General features: G+C 35.0%; 1 protein-coding gene across 1 annotated transcript; it reads left to right on the top strand.

Annotated features, from left to right (window-relative positions):
- Positions 1-388: 388 nt before the first annotated feature.
- LOC120419760 (uncharacterized) lies at positions 389-22,924 on the top strand. Its single transcript, XM_039582587.2, has 7 exons — positions 389-812; positions 4,906-5,034; positions 17,028-17,458; positions 17,629-17,821; positions 17,952-18,071; positions 22,124-22,381; positions 22,447-22,924. Exons 1-7 carry the CDS (start codon positions 645-647, stop codon positions 22,705-22,707), a joined length of 1,560 nt encoding a protein of 519 aa, XP_039438521.1. The 5' UTR covers positions 389-644; the 3' UTR covers positions 22,708-22,924.
- Positions 22,925-23,170: the final 246 nt, after the last annotated feature.

Genomic DNA, 23,170 nt, shown 5'->3' with positions numbered 1-23,170 from the left:
GAAAAGTAAAGTTTAAACATTTTTACATAACATTTCATCATTACTTTTAACTTTTGCAACATTTAACTCAAGTTATCCAAAATATCGATCATCTTTTTAGAAAAATCGTTTAAATAAAATACCAGTCACAATTAATCACTACAAATCACAACGCATTATGATCGTTATTGAAATTGCCACACTTTGCAATACCCCACTTTTCTGAAAATGCTCGATTTTTCATCATAAACGCGATTTTTCCCTAAAAACTGCTCAAACTGTATGGGGGCTGTCATTCCGAACACCGCTGGAACAACAGCGAACCTAGCGGAAAAAACGTCGTCGAATTCTTCAATTGCCGGCTTGGCGTTCCTCAAGTTCCTCGAGCGATCGAGTTCGAACGATCAGTCAGTAGAACGCTAACGTTCGCGACATTCAAACGCTTTTCTGGGCTTCGGCTTCCGTGAATGAATTTGGTGTGACTTGAGTGAGGACTAAGTTGAGGAATTTGCTAAGTAAGCAAAACTTAATCGCTTGTTTAGAGAGCAATCAAAGCTATTCAACCAAAGAGTGACTTACGTAAAATGCAGTGCTTTTAAGTCAGTTATCCAAATCCTAATCAAGTGCAAGTGCAAAGAAATTTAAACAATCGAAACAAATAAAAGATGACCGCTGAGTCATTGAAGCCATTTTTGAGTCCGCCGAATGCGCTGGGAACGGTGCTTACCGGTGGTGGAGACTGCCGGGACAAAAAGGCCGTGGCCAAGAATGTGCTCACCATCGGCGGTTCCGTGATCCTCTTTGTGCTGTTTGCGTCCGTTATCGGCTTGGAGGTAGGTTTTGGGTTTGCTTCTTTTATTTCAATTGAGGAAGTGCGTTGTAACGGACTAATGCATTTTGGGAACGGTGATAGAACAAAGTGATTTGGAAAAGGTAGCGTTCTATGTTTCGGTTTTATGTTTCCTATTTGTCGTTAAGAATAGGTGGGCTCAGGCTAGTTAAGCGGCATTTATTAATGATTTAGATAAAACAGAAAAAAAAACATTTTTTAATAAGACCATCACAAATATTCTTTTGAATATTTTAGTCCATTATTTAAAACTCACCTTATCAAATCAGAAGTAAATAAAAAAAATCCAAATCATATTCCCCTTGAGGTGCCATATTATCAACAAAAAAAATATTATTCATAATTCGAATTCCAACGCTGATGTAAATTTATTTCAAGTATTTGTCTCCACCAAAGTTTCTTTTCAAACAAATAATCATTGCTAAAAAACATTTGTTTATTATGTTGTATATTGACATTTTACTTCAAATTGACACTTTTGGGCATTTTAAAATCCTTAAATTGAAAAATCTGAAAATTGAAATTACAAACCATGATATTAACATTCAAATGGAAAAATGTTTTCAAGTGCATTACACACCAGTCCCGACGTTTAGAGTTCTTTAGTTTTAAAATATCAAAGTTTTGACAAATAAAAAATGTCGAAAGAAAGCTTTTTGCTGTACTGTACATTGGAATAAAAAAAAATCAAAATATTTTTGAACGAACTTAAGCATATTAAAAATAATAATAAACGCAGTGAAATGCATTATAAATTTTTTTTAGCTCCTGGCACTCAAAACTTCGTTCAAATTTTGAAACATTTAAAAAAAAATCTGATTTTTGGACCATTTTTGAAACAAAATATTGTATTGGCCCTAAGTAAAAAAAGGTCTTAAAAATTGAACATTTGGCTGAACATAAAACTGCAGTTTATCATGATTCATGTTTGTAATTGAGGAAAACATATTTTTTTATAAAACAAAAAGCTGAAAAGATGGCTAAAAATTTTTTTTTTGTGGTACTGTGAATTTTAGTGTTTGAAAAATATATAAAGTCACTGACTATTTGTCAGCCCAGTGAAATGTATTTAGAATTATTTTCATTCGATTATACCTCATTTCCCTGGAAATTTTGGAATTTGTCTGATAAATGAAAAATATTTGTAACTGTCATCTTTTTCAACTTTTATAAAAACAAATTTCTAATTAATTCAAATAAATCAAAACCACCCCAGAATATTCGAAGTTTCATAACTTGTTAAATTAACTTTTGAGAAAAAACTTTGTTTTACATCGAATGTTCTAATTTGACCGTTCTATAGACTCTAAAACTCATAAAGATGTTTTTTATTGTGTTAATAATTGTTTAATATGTAAAAACAGTTTTCAAATGAGTTTGATTATCTGAAATAAATAAATAAAAGCATTTATGAGCGATTTTTTTTTTTCAAAAAAAACACATGTAAGGCACAAAATAATTATATATTTCAAAATTACTTAATAACTAAATGTTTTCCAGGTTTTCAATAAAAGTTACAAAATGTTTAGATTTTTTAAACATACCCAACCTAGATTATTTTCCTAACAAAAATTTTTATTCTCCTCCCCAAAATGTAATTTGGTCTAAAACATGAAATAAGAAAACATATCTATTTTTAGACCTTGACTTTAATATTTTTAATTATGTTATGTATAGTATGAAAAACTGTTTTCAAATTAGCCTAATTATTTGAATTTAAAAAACTTATGCTTTCATGAAGGAATATAAAATATTCGGATCTTAAAAGTTTACAAATAAGTAAATTTTAGTAACAACATTATTATTAATTTGAAAATTACTTCATAACACAATATTGCTAAATGATCCATGTTATTAAGAAAAGTAAAAAAAATATTTCTTGATAATTTTTTTAATAAAATCTATTTCATTTCCTAACGTAGTTTTTTGAATGTTTCTGTTCCACTCCCTTAAATTTATAATGTGGTTTATAACACGGAATAAAAAAAAATTACCTATTTTTTACCTTTTCAGAAGTAATGCTTAATTTTAAAAAAATATTTTTTCGAAAAACTTCAAAATTTTAATGAAAATTAAAATTTAATCAACTGAAAACCAGTTAAAATGCATTTTCCCGCGTTTATAATCATATTAAGCATGTTTGACCTTCTTTGAAAACATTTTACATTTTCATGAAATACCAATGTACAGTTTTTTTTTTGCGAAAAAAAAATTCCGTCAATACCTCGATATTTTCAAAACTAATGATTGGAAAGCAACTGTACACCTGCTTCCCCCTCGACTTTGGTCAGGGCCGAGAGACATAAACATCAAAAAATATTTGCAACAGCCTTAAAAGTCAAAAAAAAAAAAACAATGGGAAATTTTGTTTCCGTGTACCTATTATTTCAGAGAAGTCCTTATAATAACCGACAACATTGCCGAAGACACCAAATCGATCAGAAAATTCCTTCCCTATGATACAGAAATTCATACATTTACCCCTCAAAATTGTGAGGAGACTTATGTGAAAACGTATAATGCAAAATGACTTCTTCTGACAAAGGGAATATATGTACGAAGTTTCATCCAAATCGAAAAATGTTATAATTTATCATATCATGGATAAAAAATTATGGATTATTCGAAAAAAGTATCGAGCAGAAAATTCCTCCAAAAGATACAGATTTTCAAATATTTACGTGCCATTGCAATGACACAATGACACAAAATGGCTTTTTTGGTCATAGAAAAAACCCCTACAAAATTGAGGCCAAATTTGATCGGTAATTAATTCTAAAAAATAACCTGAAAATTAAGCTGTCTGTTGTTCAAAAAATATCTAACATGATTTTTCTGAGTTCAAGCGTGTTGAAAATAGTTTAAAATCAAAAGACTAAGTTTTGAAAAGCAAATTCATACACAATTGAATAAATTTTATTTGAGTATTGTTTTACCTTGACCAAAAATTTAAAACATTTTTTATTTTTTTAGGGTTATTGAACTCCATGCATCACAATGTCTTTAAATTTAAAAGCAACCATGTGTCTCCTCAACAGAGCTCAGTTAGCCCATCGCCAGAAATACTCACCGTTCCAACGTCTTTTTCCTCAAATGGCAACGTCCAAAGTGGCAAACATGCACCTCTAAACCATAAAACTGTAACTGTCACACACGTGTGACGCCATACTTCATCAACCCAACAACGCTTTTGCTGCTCCTTTTCTTCTTCTGGCGCATCCCAAAACACCCTTGCACTTGCACTTTAAATTCTCGTCGCCACTTAAATGTGCATATAGTTGGAAATGGTTCACCTACGCGTGCATTATAAATTCACCGCGAAAACAAACATCCCATTTTGCTGGCCCAGCAAGTCAAGTCAAGTCAAGTGCAACGCACCGAGATGCAAAAGTCAAACTAATTTAGGCCCAAATGAAGCTCTCATATGGTGCGGCTTGCGCGAGATGAGATGATCCGGTTCGCCGACCGGATGCTGACAGACATAACCCCAAACCAACTACTTCCCCTTTTTTTACTTTTGCAAGATGCACGCCTCCGGGGGGTGACCACGAGACCGTGACCGCTGGCGGTCCCAAGAATTAAAGTGCCGTTCCGCCTTCAAGTTTTTGGACTGCGGTTTAAGAGGATTTGTAGACTGGTGGGGGTGCTGTAGAAAAATATTTAAATTTAAATGTATTATTGCATGAAATATGAATGAACTTGCATGCAAGTTGGTTGATGTGGGACCACGCCATCTAGTTTCAAGTAGGGAAAGCAGACCAAAAACGTTGTAAACATCCCTGATTCCGGCTCGAAAGATGACATCAAGATGAAAATTCTGCAAAACCCACAAACGTGCCGACAACCGCGACACAGCGAGATTGCAGCAAATTTCAAAGTCAAGGAACTGTGACGTTAGATCGCGAGCGTCACGCCCCGACATGGAAAACACTTGAAACGTCCCACAACCGACCAACTCCAGCTAAAAATAACCTCCCAACTCGTTTGGACCCGTTTCGCTAATTAAAGCTGGTGATTTTTCCAGTTTGTCATTTTTTACGGTTCTGATGTTATTCGCGATTTATCTCACTTTGCAGATATGGAACGTCAACAGGATTACGGATCTGCAGCGGGACGTGGACAGTCTGAGGCAGCAGGTGCACGAGCTGACCACCAGCCATCGGCGCATCGAGAGTCTGGAGGACTTTAGCGAGTTCGAGGAGGCGGTAAGTGAGGCCATAAATTAATATCGAAATAAGTAGCAACACGAGCCGAGCCGGGTTCATCAATTGGTGCAATTGAGCATGGGTGCAAATAGATCGACATCAATCTTCTAATTATGCACGGCCAATTGAATGACGAACTATCGATTGGAAAGAGAACTTTCTTGAAAGAGCATTTTCCCATAGACAAATGGACGAATCATGACAATTGATTTTGATGGTCAAAATTGTTAATTCCCCTACTCACCACCAGGTGGCAGGTTTTTATAATCAAAATGTTCATCAATACTTGTATTGTTATCGTTGAACATCATTTAAACCCACACACTCAACCCAATTATGCGTTTGTTTTCGAGGCGTATTTTCAAACACAAATCAAACAATAACAAACCCTCGGGGTGGCCTCGACCTTCGCACCAGTTTGCTCTCAAATTAAAAACCAATGAAATTTAATCCATTTTACTATCACAACCCCACAAAAGTGAGTGTGTGTGGGTCTGACACGTCTACCCCAAGGGGGAGGCTATAAATTAACGAATCATTTGAATTGCAAAAAGCAAATGTTTCACGCCGACAGGTTGCTCGATGTATTTGGCGCTTAATCCTTTGAAGCTTGGGGGAGGTAGCGCCAGCAACAGTGGTCAGGTCAGGTTCGGAATAAAAGAATCATTTTTTTTTCCACCGGAGGAAACCAAATCGGATTAAATTTCATCACCCTTGTTTCTGAGCGCGCTGGAGATGAGGGACTTTCTTCTGACGTGTGCGCGTGTGAAATTACTGCGTGGGTGGGTGAGGTGTATTCCTTTTGGGCATGCGATATCTCACCTGGGAAAAGCAGTGAAATCACTATGGGGAAAATACATAGAAATTAACGTTGATTCAAACTCAAGTATTTTTCAATTAAAAAAAATATTCCAGAATGTGCAAATAATCTTTGACCGTGTTATGCATTTTTGAATCAATAATGATTTTTTCAAAAAATCGAACAATTGGTCGCAAAAATTTTGCAACTTCATTTTTCGATGTAATATCAAATTTGCAATCAAATAGTAAATTTTGATAAAGTGCCACGTTTTCAAGCGATAGCCATTTTTAAGTATCGTTTTTGAAAATTGTCGCAGTTATTCATTTTTTTTTAAATCAGTGCACAAGTTAGCCCAGTTTTGAAAAACACATTTTTAAAAAGCTGAGAACATTCTCTATATTTTGCAAAATCAAGGTTTGGAGATATGAATTTGTTTATCAAACTACTGAATGCTGAGAAAATGCTTCTTAAATTTTAAATTTGTTGAAAAATGAGTGATTGTTTTGATGAAGATATAAAATGTTGTCACATTGAATTATTACATGCAAAATAAATTTTGCAATCGAAATTAACTTTAAACTTTTTCGATAGAGTGCATCATTTTTATGTAATAGGCATTTTAGAAAAAAATGTTTTTTGAAAATTGTTCAGTTTTCTGCATTCTAAAAATACAACTTGAAGAAAAAGCAACCCTTCAAAAACAAATGCCGGAGAGCCAAAACAAAACAGATTGCTGAGATACACATTTTGAAGTATAACTTATTTTTTAACTTTCGATTTAAAAATTTGATTTTGCATTTAAAAGTAATTTTTCAAACATTAGACAGCTTTTATAATTTTTGTTTTTTTTTTTATATTTTTTAATTATCGATTTTTAAAATTGATTTTGCATCGAAAAATAATTTTTGAAATATTTGACAGTTTGGTACCAGATTTTGCACCAACCTAAACTCTAGAGCAAAAGATTTCTTCATTCACCTGAAACATAAAAGGCCGATGCAAATATTTTTCAAAATTTTTGTCTTTCAGGTCTGGTCGTGGTCAAAGGGGTGAGGGGGTGGCAAAAAAAAAACAAATTGAACTAACAAGCCAAGGTTTCAGCATTTGTATGGATAAAGTGTTTTAAAATGCAATTTACACTAGTTCAGTTGTTTTGCAATCATTAATTTTCAAAAAAAAAATGAAAGATTTGATGAAAACAAATATTTTATCGAAAAAAAAACTTAAACATCGAAAATTTTCAAAAATTCTTAAGATTTTTAAATTAACTCAAGCAAGCGAAAAGTGATTCTAAACGCAAGGAAACGCATTTTAAATCGATTTCAGCTAATTGTACCTAAATTTCCATTAAAATTTTGAAGTTTTTTGAAAAAAATATTTTTTGTTGTCCCCTTGTTTTTCGAACCAGTGGGGGGGGGGGGGAGACAAAAAACTTTAAATAAAATTTGTACCAGCCTAAAAAAATCCAAAATATAAAAAAATACGTAGGGAATTTATACCCTTTCTAATCAAACACCTATCTTCGTTTGATGCTCGATTAAAGCTCCAAAAATACTATTTAGGCTATAAACTTACCAGCAACAGCACCGCCTCAAGTAAGCACGCAAATCGATGCCACTTACTGGCCAAAAAGATCAAATTTAATGCACTTTTGATCATAATTTCTATTTTGCGAAACCATTTCTCATCATTTTGGTGGCACACACATTCACACTAGAGGTGGGCAAAATCGCTCTTTTTTAGGAGCCGCTAATTTTCGTTCGCGCTTTAAAAAGAGCCGCTCTTTTGAACGGTTCTTTCGCTCTTTTTCAAAATTTGGATAAAAAGGGGTTTTTTTAAAGAATCGTGTGATTTTGTAAGTTATTGTACATTGGACTTTAATAAATTATTTGATTGGCAAAAAATAAAAATTAAAACGAGAAGATGCCCTCGAAAACCATAGGTCTCTTTTCTATAAACACTAAAGTTTAATCGGACAAAAGGATATATATTTTCCAAAATCTCTTAACTATTCAGTAGATTTTTTGTAATATTTTACAAATTCTGCAATTTGAAATGCTCAAATTGTATTCCGGTAAAACTATAATGTACAATCAGTTGTACAATGAAAGTTTTTTTGTTTTGTTTTGAAAATCTTTTACTTTTGGGATTAATTTTTATAAGCTTTGAAATATTTGAAAATGCATTTTCAATTTAATTCAGTTTAAAACTACACTTTTTTGGGAAATTCCATAAATTATATTCATAACAAAAATCATGCCATCTTAAACCGGAGTATAAAAAAGAACCGCGGTTCTTTTTTTGTGAGCCACGGTTCGTTCGCTCGTTTCATAGAACCGGCTCTTTGAGAGGATCGCACTTTTTTTGCCCTCCTCTAATCCACACGCAAGACGAGTGGTTAACTGCTTAATGAAAGTCGCCATCAATATCTTTTCACTTGCGCTAACGATTTCTAAGTGCTTAGGATATAAAATTGCTTCCAACTACCAGCAACATGTTCTTTTGCACATTAGTTAGTCACTCACTTGAAAAATAATCCCAAAAAATGTAAATAATTAGCAAGCACCATCAAAAAAACAAACGCGCTAAGTCTTCTGACGTTTGACTTTTGACGACCCATTTCAATCGAAGGCTGAAGAAAACCGAGCGAGACGCGAAGGCAAATAACGAACACCACCAGCAGCGCCTGTTGGAGTGAGCCAGTGATGCCAGGAAATGCTACTTTTCGTGAGTGTTCGCTTAAAATTTCATCAATTTTGGCAGCACTAAGCAGACCCAAAAGAGCGCTGAAAGAAAAAAAGAACTAAGCTGAAAATAGGAAAATGGGCGTGGCCCAATGCTCTCGACTGATTAGAATGCATTTTTGAAATATATTTTTTAAATGCTTGTAAAAGGAATAGCATAACTTTTAATAAAAGTGAAAATAAACAGAAATGGTTTTAGTGAATTTCAAGGAACAATCCAGATTATCCAGCACAAACACGACCGCTTATTAGGCTTAAATCAAATCAAATTATTCGCTCTACAGCATTGCCTTGGCGTTCCCGATTACGAGATTCCTACTCAAAACTAGGTGTCCGAAGGCTTGATTGTTGAGGCAATTGCAAAACTCTTTTTACACCTAAGCTTCCATCCACCCCGGGATTCGAACTGACGACCTTTGGATTGTGAGTCCAACTGCCTACCAGCGACTCCACCGGGACAGGACCCAGGGAGACGACTCCTACACCTGGACTGAGCTATCGACCTAACCTCTAGGTTAGACCGTGGCCAACATTTACTTCCCCATCCGACGGAAGGCGTGATCAGACAAATCTCGTCTCAAAATTTGCCACCGGGACCTTCTGGGATCGAACCCAGGCCGACTGGATGAGAGGCAATCACGCTTACCCCAACACCACGGCTTAAAATGGACATATTTCCCCTATTTTTATAATTGACTGTTTGCTGTTGATAGCATCAAAAAAATTTTATAGATAAATTCAAATATACAGCATAAAAAATTCAAAAATCTCTTCAATTTACCTTAAATTAAAAAAACAATCTTCTCGCTATGCCACTCTCAGAGTGTTGAAAAACGAACCCGAGGCCACGTGACCTCAATAAAGCGCAAAATATGGGCATTATATGTTTTTCTCTATGCTTGGAAAACAGCAAATCATAAAAGTGACCTTTTTGAGTATGTGCGAAATTTGAACTGAAAGTTACACAAATTTCATAGCTTTCATTAACAAACTGTAAGAAACTGTAAAAGTTCTTGTAAATTGGTGTATTATTTTAATATTGCTGCTAGGCTAAATTTTACCGTATAAAAATTCAAATGCTTTGGTAAAAAAAACCATCCGTAGAACGAAAAGAAACAATCGCATAATTCTTTCTCAGTATCTACGTGCCAACATTGATTGGAGAGAACTAGTTTTTTAAATGATTATCGTCGAGAGAAACAGTCATTTCCATAAATAGGCAAATCATAAAAAAAAAACTTAACTATATCGTTTGTCTGGCGACACGAGTGCTTATCGCCTTCGATTTGAACAGGAATAGTTGATATTACGTCACTTTGAGAAATCGTTTGATGCTTAATATTGAAGTGAATGTCGAAGGAGATTTTTCGGAAATTAACACAAACTCAATAAAAATAGGTCAATAAATCATCGACAAAACATCTCAAGCACATCGTCACATCGCACTTTAAAAGATAATCAACAGATGATGGGCACGATCTGGATCTAGTGGATTCCGGTGAAAATAAACAGACCCCCGGAGACAGACTCCAAAGCACTAGGCAACCGATATCTGGCGAGTAAATAATGTTTGCTTGACTTGATTACCGATAGTTCTTGTTTGCTCTCTCTCTCTCTATTTCTCTTCCTCACTAGTTCCAGCCGCCATCAAGCCGGAGCCGGTTCTAAAGTAAACAATTCTCTGACTTCACGTACCTACACACTGTCGGAACTTTTCAAACGAGAAGTATTGGAGAGGTGCGGGGAAAGCTAATCATTAAAATGTGATATAAAGCATGACTTATCACTTCTTCAACTGTGTGCTTTAAAAAAGAGGGATGGCACTTGAAGCATGTATGTAGTTTAGTAGATTGATTGAGCTCCCTTGAAGGTGTTAATGACCTCATATCGTAAAACATTCCGGCAGCTTTGAAAAGTCAAGTTCATCGCCAAATACAGAGCACAGATCTTATCTCGACCCCAGACATGATAGGGGCGGCCACTCCAAAGTTATCCATGTGAATAATACATCTATTACACAATCCAAAAGATCAGACACCGGCAGCTTCCGACAGTTTGGTCCAGACACTGACTCTGAGTGTGGTGTGACATGGCCCGAAAACGTGAGTGAGCCAACCTTCAGAGTCACAGTCAGTCGGTCAGGAGGGGAAGAGCCGGATTCGTTCCGTGTAGATTGCGATGAATTATTGAATACGCCCATAAATGGATTAATCGTTTTGCATACCGACGCCGGCAATGATGCCTTATACGCTTTGGTTGGAATGATATACATTTCTTTTTATCTGGGAGTTGGTTTGACCTGGAGGGGTCACCGACGGTTGAATTGGTTGAAGATTTTTAATTTTTGCAGTTGAATCACAGAAGAGTTAAATTAAACATAATTTTGGAAAAAGAGATTTGAATACAGAATACTATAAATAAATAACATTCAAAAAGTGTGAGTGCATGCTTCCAAAAATAAAATTCAAATGCAAAACGCCAAAAATATAAACACGAGCATCTGCTTTAAGAATGCAATAAAATGCACAGCAAAAAAATAATAAATCCATAGATCAAACCCCACCAGCCAACCACCACCGAACAAACCAGACCATAAATCAATGCAGATCGCGGCAGACTGAGAACAGGACAGCTGACGATGGTGGAGGGACTTGTGGCGGTGAAATACACATTTTATTTTGTTGTTTTACCCCAATCCACCACCTCGGGATCATCCGGGCGTTCGAACAGCGTTTTTAACGATTTATTTTCTCCCCCCTTCGGATTGAGGTAGCAATCGCCCCCGCAAGGTACAGTCGAACCTCGTTTAGTGTAGTTAAATTTGAAAATATAGTTTAAAAATAAAATTCAATGCCTCTTTACAATTTCGAATAATTCGGAATTGAATTGAGAATTTAAAAAAAAAAACAATTTTTTACCGAACTACTAACCAACTCGACTGTAATTATTAACTGCCCCATACAAACTGTCATCAAAAGCGAGAAGAAAGGGAGGAACCATGATGGCCAGTGTCGAGCGTCGGCCGTCGTGCGAACAGACCACCACTAGATTATGTCAGCTGAGTGAATGATTGCTGTGAAATGACGACTGAGAAGACGGTTTATGTTTTGCTGCTTGTTCTTCGGAGAAAACGGCTAATTGAGACAAATGGAAAGCTTAATTGATTTGTGCACTGCAGAAACGGAGAGTGTTGTATTTTTTGTGCGATGATCTTGAACATGGCTTTAATTGAGAATTTGACTTGTGAGATTATGACAGTCTTTGAGCAATTTAGGGGTTTGAGCAATTCATAAGTTTCAAAACCCGCATCCCCAACTCAAAGTTGGTTGCCTCAGGAAAGATTGCAGACTCTGATTGGGAGTCCCCCCGAGCCCCACCAAAATTGAATAACCTAATTAAGGACAGTTCGAGTGTATAATTTAATTGGTAGTATGGCTACACTCACTCCCGTATCACGCAGTGTGAGTAATAGCTAGCGCACAAAGTTCGTTCAATTCGGCAGACAGAACTTTGTCAATGGAACAAGTGAACCAAATAGACGCTCACACTAATGAGGGGTTTCCCGGGGACCAGTTTCGACGTCCGGAGTTCAGCGAAATGATTCAGCTTTGGGGAATAGTTATGGCAAAGCGAACGTTTGTTGATCATTGATTTTCAATCATAATTTCGGACGTACTCACACGAAATCGGTAAAAGTTGCCCCGACCCCTCTTCGATTCGCGTGAAACTTTGTCCTGAGGGGCAACTTTTGTCCCTGATCTCGTATCCGAGTTTCGTTTTTTGATATCTCGACCCCTTCATTTTTTGAGCATGAGCAAAACTCTACGAAATCGGAATTCGATTTCGACCATTTTTATTTTTTGTATTTTTTATTTGGCCCAAACTTTGTGGGGGTCTTACCTATCACTAAAGAAGTTATTATGTGTCATTGGTTCACCCATTTAAGTCTCCATACAATTTTGGCTGCTGTCCGTACAAAAATGGTACGTAAATATTCAAACAGCTGTAAATTTTAGTGAATTTTCTGATCAATTTGGTGTCTTGGGCAAAGTTGTAGGTATTGATGAGGACTATTGAGAAAAAAATAGGTACACGGAAAAAAATGCAGATTTTTTAATCAATTTTTTTTCACAAAAACTCAGTTTCCCAAATTATGTATTTTTTTATTTTCGAGACTTTTTGATATGTTTTAGGGAACAAAAACGCGAAACTTTTTAGCAATAGTGAAACATGGTCAAAAAATCTGCCGCTGAGTTATAAATTTTAGAAAAAATGTGATTTTACTCAATTTTTAAAAATAGTGACAGTGAGTGACCATTTCTAAAAATACTTTTTTTGAAAATTTCAGATAATTTGCTATAAATTTGCTTAAGAGACATTGAAGATTGGACCTCGGGTTGCTGAGATAGGCCTCCAAAACCAAAGCTAAAAACACGATTCGCCACCTACATTCGAGTAGAAGAACTTTGGTACAAGGTTACGTATACGTTTTTGCGCGATAAGTGCAAAGGGGAGTGAAAACTATTTTAAGCTTTTTAAAAGAAAGGTCCAATAAACCAAGTTTTAAGTTTTTGCTTTTTGGGTGTTTTTGAAACCGCCTTGAGCCAGGGGTATTAAAAAACACCCAAAAAGCAAAGCGAAGTTTTCTAAGTCTCACTCAAACAACCCACCATATTCTAATGTCAATATCTCCGCAACTAATGGTTCGATTTTCAATGTTAACACATGAAACATTCGTGAAGTTTCTTGTCGAAAAAAATACTTTGAAAAAAAATATATCTAGACTAACATTTCAAAAGGGCGTAATCTTTAATTATTAGTTGTCAATACCTACAACTTTGCCGAAGACACCAAATTGATCAGAAAATTCACTCAAAAGTTACAGCTGTTTGATCATTTCAGTGGTTCCCTCTATGTCAAATTATTTATAAAATTCTTACTCACCAACAAAATCAAAATAAAGACATTATAAAAATATCCATCGCACACACGTACATAAATAAACAAAATGCCGCGGCGGCCGGCGTTAGGCGCCACTTTTCCGCTCGACATGAAGCCAGTCAATGATCCGCGTGTCGCGTCCGGTTTGAAATGCGATCTGTCGAGCTGTCCCCGCGCTCATGTCAGCTGTTCGGGAAGGATCTGTCCGTAACATGATCACTCGCCGCACTGAGGGAAAAATGTTTTGACAGTTTGTTACAGAACGTTTAAAAAAAGTTTATTTGGTTGACCTTTTCGTCTAAATTTCCATAAAAGTGTCATTTAATGGAGACGCATGGTAGTTTAATTAGATGTAAATTTTAATCACCTCTTAATAGAGTCACCATTCAGTTTCATACTGTTTATTGCTTTAAATTGTCTTCGTCAACTAATAAATTTCCCCTTTCTTTTCACAACATCCCTTTAATGTGACACAAAATGGCCCGTTAAACAACCTAACAAAAACATCCCGACGTCCCTCGATGGGTTCAAAACGTTGTTCCTTCGGGCCCTAGTTTTGGCAGATTGTGGTCGCCGCAGAATCTCGCCCGTAACAATTTGCCGACAGGGGGCAAACGTCGCAATTAATCTCCCCGCCATAAAACGAAGATCACAAATTTTCGCGATCGAGTCGGGCCGACTCTTGTGTTGTTGTTGTGTTGCTTTAGACTAATTACTAGGGTTAGTGAAATTTCACGATTTCGCGGACAGCGTGAAATCCGCGAAATTTTGCTTTTTCCGCGAAATCCCGTGAAATTTTATGTTTGTGAAGATTTGTAACGATATTTTTTAAAATAATTTATCAAACTCAAATAGGAATGAAAATAATCTTATGAATTACTGTAGAATTAAGCAAATTAAAACCCTGGTTCAATTACTAATACAGGGTTACTGATTTCTGACGATTTCGTTGACAGCGTGAAATTCGTGAAATTTATCAATTTCCTCAAATATTTTTTTTTAAATAACAACATAATAAATATATCATCCATAAAGACTGATTAAGTAAATTTTATTAGTTTTTAATTGAAAAGCATGATATGTACCATTTGAAGAATTATTCAGTTCCTTTTAGAAACTGACTAAATTTAGTAATATCTTCATTCGCTGCAATAAAAATTTTACTACTATTTTATTTGAAACAAAAAAAAAATGAAATAAATAAAAACGAAGAGTATTTCTTTAAAACTTTTAAAAACATTTCAGGTTTTTTCCTGTTGAGTCCTGTTTAATTTTAACGATATTTGCTTATTTGGGTGGATGATTCCCGTGAAAGTTAAAAAAATACTACTTTTTATGTTTTCTGTTCTCATTTTCAATAAAATTTTTGACTTCGTTACAGATAACATTATTTTTGCCTTTTGATTTTAAGTTTTTGATAAGTGAGATGAAAATTTAAAAAAAATATTTTTCATGTGCTAAACTGCCGTTCTACGCATAATTGTCCCATGTCATTTTTGGACGATTCTGACTTTTTTCATTTTTAAGCTTAATTTTACGAATATTTTTAGAAAAACACATAAAATCTAATACTTTGTTCAGAAAATCATTGAAAACAACACCAAGTCTGTTTATCCCATCGTTGAACTTCTACACGGAGAAAAAAGAGTTCCCAAAATCATGAACACCCGTTCATGAAATTGGGAACCACGAACAAAGTGTTCAAATTCCATGGTACGTTTTTGAAAATCGTACCATGGCATTTGAACACTTTGTTCGTGGTTCCCAATTTCATGAACGGGTGTTCACGATTTTGGGAACTCTTTTTTCTCCGTGTACGCATAAGTGTCCCACCAAGTATTTTCTATCGCGAAATCATGAGTTTTAAGAAGCATTTCATCTTGTGTACCTGTTTAGCTGTAAGAGGATTACAAATAAGGGTGATAAAATGTTAACCGGGGTGAATAGGGACATATAGGGCGAAAAGGGACCCACGGGACAATTATGCGTAGAAACACAGAAAATGAGTATATGTTCAGTAAATGAGAATACGCATGCCCTAAATTTTGTTTCAAAAAATATATAGGGCTCATCCATAATACAAGTTGAAACTTTTTTGAAAATTTGGAGGATTTTTTTGTCACGTTCAAATTTAGTGTAGTTTTTTTTAGTTTATCGAAGAATAACATATAATTAAGTATAAAAGTAGTTTTAAAGATTTAAACATAAGATTTTCAGAGTTATTTTAACTTTTTTCACGTTCCGCGAAATTTGCGTGAAATTTGGTGTTTTAAAATTGAGGTCCCCGTGAAATTTGCAATTTTCGAGCGTGAAAAATCACTAAGCCTACTAATTACCATCAACAAACATGGCGCGCCAAACAGATTTGGCTTCGACGACGACGACGACGTCAGATGTGTTTAATTGGTTCGAAAATTTATGGATTGTTTTGAGCGTTTCGAGTGTTATTACATTGGGTGCGTGGGTTATTTATAATGTTCTTAAAATAGCTCTCCGAACGATCGTGAACGTGAAAATGTGTGATTTATTGGGAGAAATTTGTTGGATTTGTTCGGCCCTGGCCGAGTCCAGGGATTTTCGGGTGAAGGCCAATGGCGGTGGAATGTTGTACGACGACCTTAAAGATTGAAGTCAATTTGAAATGGCTTAATAAGTACAATTTATACAAAGCAGTAACAAAAACTTTAAACTATGCTACTCAATACACAGAAAAAAAATATGGTTATTTTCATCAAGAAATGGTGACAGATATTGTGTCAAAAAAGTGTATTATTACATTAGAAAATGATGAATTTTCATTAGTTTCTGGTTCATATTCATCAGATTCACATTTTTACACTTTTTTTAGGTAATATTACCCGAAAAAGAGGTAACATTCAACCTACCAAATTTTTTACATTCCAAAATTCAACTTTTTTTTCAAAATTCAAGCTTGTTCCTTTATTACGTAACGCAAAAAATCGGATTTTTAGAACCCCTCCATTGTAAAAAAAATCCATACAAATTTTAAAAATTTAGTATAGAGCGTAACCACGCTTCTTCCTCTTCCCGGTGGGTTTTTTTTTGTTTACAGTTTTCCACTCTACTAATTTATTTTTCCAATATCGGCGTGGGCGTCCGGTCCGCCGATTTGCTCCCAGAGGGCAACTTGAATTCCAAAGAAGACCGTGAAGATGAGCGGCGAAAGATTTACAATGATGCACACAGTCTTTGGACCGAGAAATGCGCGTTTGATAAATTTAAATAATATTGCAAATTTCTCGCGAGTGGCCATATATTTGGGTTTTAGTTTTGGATCGTTGGCGTCAAAACACTGCGACTTGCGATGTGCGCTGGAAACGTAAAATTAATTGGTCTGTTTGCGAAAATTGTGCACCATGTGGGATGCAAAACACGCGACAATCTTATTCAATCATTAAGTTGTAAATTCGCAACAAATTATATTTAGAAGAATGCTAAATTTACCACACACATTGACCTTTGTCCTATTCTCCACTCCCTCTCAGTACGACACCAACGACATCCAACCCAACTCGGACGAGTACGAGGAGGAGGAGGAGGAACCGTTCGAGGGCGGTGACAGGGACATTGAAGAGGGCAGCACCAGCGTGTTTGGCGTTCCGGACTACCACGCCGATGACATTGAGACGGAAATCAGCGTGACGGCAACGGCCTCCAGCTCCAGCTCCAACAACGTCGTCGCCGATGGCAAACGACGAGCGCGGTCAATTTCCGGTATGACCTACCAGGGCGTTCCGATCATGGAGGAGTCGTACTTGAACCGTCAGCAGCAGCACAACCGAACTCGTCACCACCCTCGCCAGTACCAGCAGCATCCGGGACAAGGACCCCAGTACCAGCAGATGCGCCAACGACCGGAAGAAACGGCCTCCCCACCTCCCCAGCTGAAACTCAAATGGGACGACGAAGGGCACAGGTGAGTGGCACGAAGAAAAAGGAATTTCCGGAATTTATCTAAAGAGGCCCGACTTAACACGTGACTTGCAAGGGGGAAATCGTCAATTTTAGCATATTTCCTCCCTAATTGATCCACAATTCGCCACCATCGACCAACTCCCCACTCAATTTCCGCATTAATTATTTCAGGGAAATTCCATCGCGTCACCAGTTGAGCAGCTCCGGCTCCGTCGACGTCGGCAGACATTCCGGACTCGGAAGGCACCATCATCGGCAGGCAGGTTCGACCACCGCCCAACCCGACGGCCCCGTTCCGTCCTACGTGCGACGCAACGAGTTTGGTCGGAGCGAAAAGTACGCCGAAAGTCTGCAGCCCAACAAGGTGAGTCCAACATCTATTTGTCTGTGAGTGCGTCCTATTAAGCATTCTGGTGTGGTGATTAATCGGATCGCTTGGTTTTTTTTTTTCTTGCTGCGTATTTTCCAATGAATATTCAATTTTCTGGTTCCAGTTCGCGCCGGATTATACGACGAAAGCGCCGGGCCCGACCCACAACCGCCACAGCCGGGTCATGATTACCAACGGGGAAAACAAATACCAGAAGGTCATCAAGAATCCGGGAACGTACATGGTGAGTAGAATGTGAATTTCGATGGGATGATCTGTGCAATGGAGTTCGATTGATCAAACAGTTCCTTTAAAAAAATTCTACTGTTCGAACTGTTTACACATTATTTCTGCAATTTTAATTTAATGTCAAAAAAAATAAAAATATTTCCCGAAATTATTCACTTTGGTTTTTTGGCAACCAAACTTATCAATGCACAGTGGTCCAGATCGCAAAATTAAGTGGAAAATTGAATTTTCCGAAGATTTTTTAATTTTGCAGCTTTGATGTCTTCAAAAGAGTTGGGAATGGGCAACTTTTGGCTTGGTTAAAAATAAGGGTGGTTCACAATTAGGGTTTTCTAGAAAGTTTTTGAGCATGCCAATTCAAGCAACTTCGTCGAAGACACCAATATTTCATCTCGCAATCTACGCCTTCTACGACTAGTTTTGTCAATAGCATCAGAGCAAAACCTCAATAATTAGTTTGTTGAACGTAGCAATTCAGCGTTAAGTTTTAGAGAAATGTGATGTTCTGAGCAATTTTATAGCTTTAAAAACAAACATTTTCGACTTTGAATAAATACATTTGGACCAATAAATCAAATTTGTCAAAAGCTACAGCCATTTTAAAGTAAAACATGTGCAATTATCAATCTCAATTATCTTTAAAAAGGGCCGGACAAACTTTAAGCGCCAGGTTGCATCCGTAAGTTAAGTTTCTAGAAACGCTGAAAAAACCTCAGAGATTTTATTTTTTCATCAAACTTGAGATATATTCATTTGAAAATGTTTAATTTTCAAGGGAAAAGTGTATGAGACCACCCTAACGAAATTTGAAAATTGTTTAAACCTTATTTTATTTAATCGAATCTAATCTAATTTCATCAAACCTAAACAAATTTAATCAACTCAAATAAATTCCAATCAATTCTAATTAGATCGAATCTAATCTAATCTAATAAAATCAGATCAGATCATTGAAATTGAAATTTAATCGAATCTAATAAACTCTTATCTAGTCTAATCAAACTAATCAAATCCATTCAAATCTATTCAAATTTGTTTAAATCTAATCAAATGTTATCAATTCTTATCAAATGTTATCAATTCTTATCAAATCTTATCAAACTTTATCAAAACTTATTAAATCTTATAAAATCTAATCAAATCTTATGAAATCTAATCAAATCTCATAAAATTTTATGAAATCTAATCAAATCTGATCAAATCTAATCAAATATAATCAAATCTAATCAAATCTAATCAAATCTAATCAAATCTAATCAAATCTAATCAAATCTAATCAAATCTAATCAAATCTAATCAAATCTAATCAAATCTAATCAAAACTAATTAAATCTAATCAAATCTTATCAAATCTTATCAAATCATTTCAAATCTTATCAAATCTTATCAAATCTAATCAAATCTAATCAAATCTAATGAAATCTAATCAAATCTAATCAAAACTAATTAAATCTAATCAAATCTAATCAAATCTTATCAAATCTTATCAAATCATTTCAAATCTTATCAAATCTAATCAAATCTAATCAAATCTAATCAAATCTAATCAAATCTAATCAAATCTAATCAAATCTAATCAAATCTAATCAAATCTAATCAAATCTAATCAAATCTAATCAAATCTAATCAAATCAAATCAAATCTAATCAAATCTAATCAAATCTAATCAAATCTAATCAAATCTAATCAAATCTAATCAAATCTAATCAAATCTAATCAAATCTAATCAAATCTAATCAAATCTAATCAAATCTAATCAAATCTAATCAAATCTAATCAAATCTAATCAAATCTAATCAAATCTAATCAAATCTAATCAAATCTAATCAAATCTAATCAAATCTAATCAAATCTAATCAAATCTAATCAAATCTAATCAAATCTAATCAAATCTAATCAAATCTAATCAGATCTAATCAAATCTAATCAATTCTAATCAAATCTAATAAAATATAATCAAATCATATCAAATCTAATCAAATCTAATCAAATCTAATCAAATCTAATCAAATCTAATCAAATCTAATCAAATCTAATCAAATCTAATCAAATCTAATCAAATCTAATCAAATCTAATCAAATCTAATCAAATCTAATCAAATCTAATCAAATCTAATCAAATCTAATCAAATCTAATCAAATCTAATCAAATCTAATCAAATCTAATCAAATCTAATCAAATCTAATCAAATCTAATCAAATCTAATCAAATCTTATCAAATCTTATCAAATCTAATCAAATCTAATCAAATCTAATCAAATCAAATCTAATCAAATCTAATCAAATCTAATCAAATCTAATCAAATCTAATCAAATCTAATCAAATCTAATCAAATCTAATCAAATCTAATCAATTCTAATCAAATCTAATCAAATCTAATCAAATCTAATCAAATCTAATCAAATCTAATCAAATCTAATCAAATCTTATCAAATCATTTCAATTCTTATCAAATCTTATCAAATCTTATCAAATCTAATCAAATCTAATCAAATCTAATCAAATCTAATCAAATCTAATCAAATCTAATCAAATCTAATCAAATCTAATCAAATCTAATCAAATCTAATCAAATCTAATCAAATCTAATCAAACCTAACCGAATCTTATCAATATCTTGTCAAATTAAATCTATTATTTCGAGACATCTTCGGTAGAAATTAACCTTAACCTTAACAATTTTTTGAAAATATTGTTTTCGAAAACATCGGATAATTTTACCAATGTTGCATATTTTCGAGATATCGACATTAGAAAATTGTGGGTCGTTTAGGTGAGACTTAGAAAACATCAATTTTCCTGTTTTTTAACCTTAGCATGACAATATCTCAGCAACTAAGGGTCGTATCAACAAAGTTCAAAAAAACATAATAGAGAATTTTCTAAGCTTTTCAAAAAAAAAAAATTCAAAAGTGGGCAAACATGGGCACTAATTTTAAAAACTGAATAACTGCGACTATTTTCAAAAAAGTTACCTAAAAATGACTATAACATGAAAATGGTGCACTTTATCAAAAATTCACTAAAGTACTTTTTCATTGCAAATTCGATTTTACATCATAAGCTGGAGTTGAAAAAAATTTGCGACCGATATTTTCATTTTTTTTTTTTTTTAGTCTGTATTGATTCAAAAATCATAACTCAGTCAAAAATTGTTTGCCCATTCTGGAAATTTCTGAAAAATTGGTATATGATGTCCTCTAAAACATATAAAAAAATAAAAAAAAATAAAATAGTTTTCTTTTGAAAATCGAGTTTTAGTGACAAAAAGTTAAATAAAAAATCACATTTTTTTTACCGTGCATCATTTTTTTTCAGTGTAGGCCTTATCCATACCTACAACTTTGCCGAAGACATCAAATCGATCAAAAAATTACTTCAAAAGAAACAGATTTTTGAATTTTCACACATCATTTTTGTATGGACAGCTGCCAAGTTTGTATGGAAAATTATATGAACGAACTAATGATGCAAAATGGCTTCTTTGGGCATACCGAAGGCACCAAAAAAGTTTCAGCCGGATTAAAAAATATAAAAATTAAAATTAAAGAAAAAAGACCGATTCCGTAAAGAACATATTCAAAAAGTGGTGAGCATTTGAAGCTTGATAAAAAATTGCCTGCCCCGATCATTTTGACCAACTCCTGCATAATCAAAGTCTGACCATAGACTAAATGTCTTACTGACAGTACTGTTTTATGTAACATTGCCAATGTTTGAAATATGGCCTATTGCTTATAATTTATTTCATTATAATTTAAATGTTTTTTTTTTAACTACACGATTAACTACACGAAAAAGACAAAAGCATACTAATTGCAGATTGTAGAATAGGACTAAAACTATCAGAAAAATGGCAAACTCTGAACAGAAAATGAATAAAACAATACTTAAGATAAAACAAAGAAAGACAGGACAAGTACAATTTTGATACAATAAAAGAAGTTTAATATAATGTCCTAAATCTGGAAAAACAAAAATCCACGAAAAAAAAAATTTTTTAGATAGTTATTCACTTGATATTCTAATTTCTTCTCTTCCTCAGGAATCCCGTCAGCCCCCAGTTCAGCGAGTTGGTCGCCTGATGCGCAAATCCGCTCCAGCCCCGCGCGTGACGGCCCTGCACCTGGTCAAGAACCACTCGCACATCAACGAGCACCGCGCCACCGATCACACGCGCTGGCTGTGGCACGCGGCCGACCAGGCCAACCGGGACGCCCTGACCAGCTCCGGCGTGTTCAAGCTGAGCCAGCGCGGCCTGCTGACCGTGAACGACACCGGCCTTTACTTTGTGTATGCTCAGGTGGGGTTGATATTTTGGTGGAAATTGAGGAGTTTTTGCGTAATTTTGAGCGTTTTTCTTTCCAGATCACCTACATGGACCAGTCGGTCAACAGTGGCTTCAGCATCATGGTCAACGGCCGGAAGCACGCGTCCTGCTCGGTGCACGGACAGTACAACGAAAAGGCCAACACGTGCTACACGGCCGCCCTGGTTGATCTGGACAACAACTCCCAGATCGAGATCAGGGACATGGACACCCGCAGGGCCTATCTGCCATACCACGAGAAGACCTTCTTCGGGCTGTACAAGCTGGGCCGGCGGCCAGTTTCGGCAACGACTGCTTAACGCAGAGAATTGTGAATCTTTATTTAAACTGAAATGATCAAATTGTACATATAGCCCTCTCTTCTTTTTTCGCTAGAATTTTAAGTGACCCATTTTGTATTTGTCTTGAATTGTTATTAATACGATTATGTATTGAATGTGTTATTGCTCCTGTTGTCGTGATATTTATACAAATCCACTTGGAAATACAGAACAGTAATTTGTCCCCCCACAAAAATGTAATTTGCAGTTAAAAAAATATCACAATTTTAATACTCATTTCAAAACCTATCTATATATCACACATTTCTCCAGCCAGTGAAGCACGTTTCTGCCGTGTCATAATTTTCATGAAAGCCATTATTTTCCCGCTCAAAAATTGCTCCTCAAACCAGGCGTCGATAGAATCCTTTCAGATAAAATATGTGGGAAGCAATCAACTTCCCTTCTTGGAGTGAAAAGTCGTCACCATCATCATCTTCAT

The sequence above is a fragment of the Culex pipiens genome, chromosome 3, assembly GCF_016801865.2.
Source record: "Culex pipiens pallens isolate TS chromosome 3, TS_CPP_V2, whole genome shotgun sequence".
NCBI classification, from domain to species: Eukaryota; Metazoa; Arthropoda; class Insecta; order Diptera; family Culicidae; genus Culex; species Culex pipiens.
Note: the sequence above shows the minus strand (reverse complement) of the source record. Positions and strands in the feature narration are given on the sequence as shown.

Coding starts and splice junctions, on each gene's coding strand:
- LOC120419760 (XM_039582587.2), top strand. CDS start 645: ATGACCGCTGAGTCATTGAAGCCATTTTTGAGTCCGCCGAATGCGCTG. Junction 813..4,905: donor CGTCCGTTATCGGCTTGGAG/GTAGGTTTTGGG, acceptor CTCACTTTGCAG/ATATGGAACGTCAACAGGAT. Junction 22,382..22,446: donor TTTACTTTGTGTATGCTCAG/GTGGGGTTGATA, acceptor TTTTCTTTCCAG/ATCACCTACATGGACCAGTC.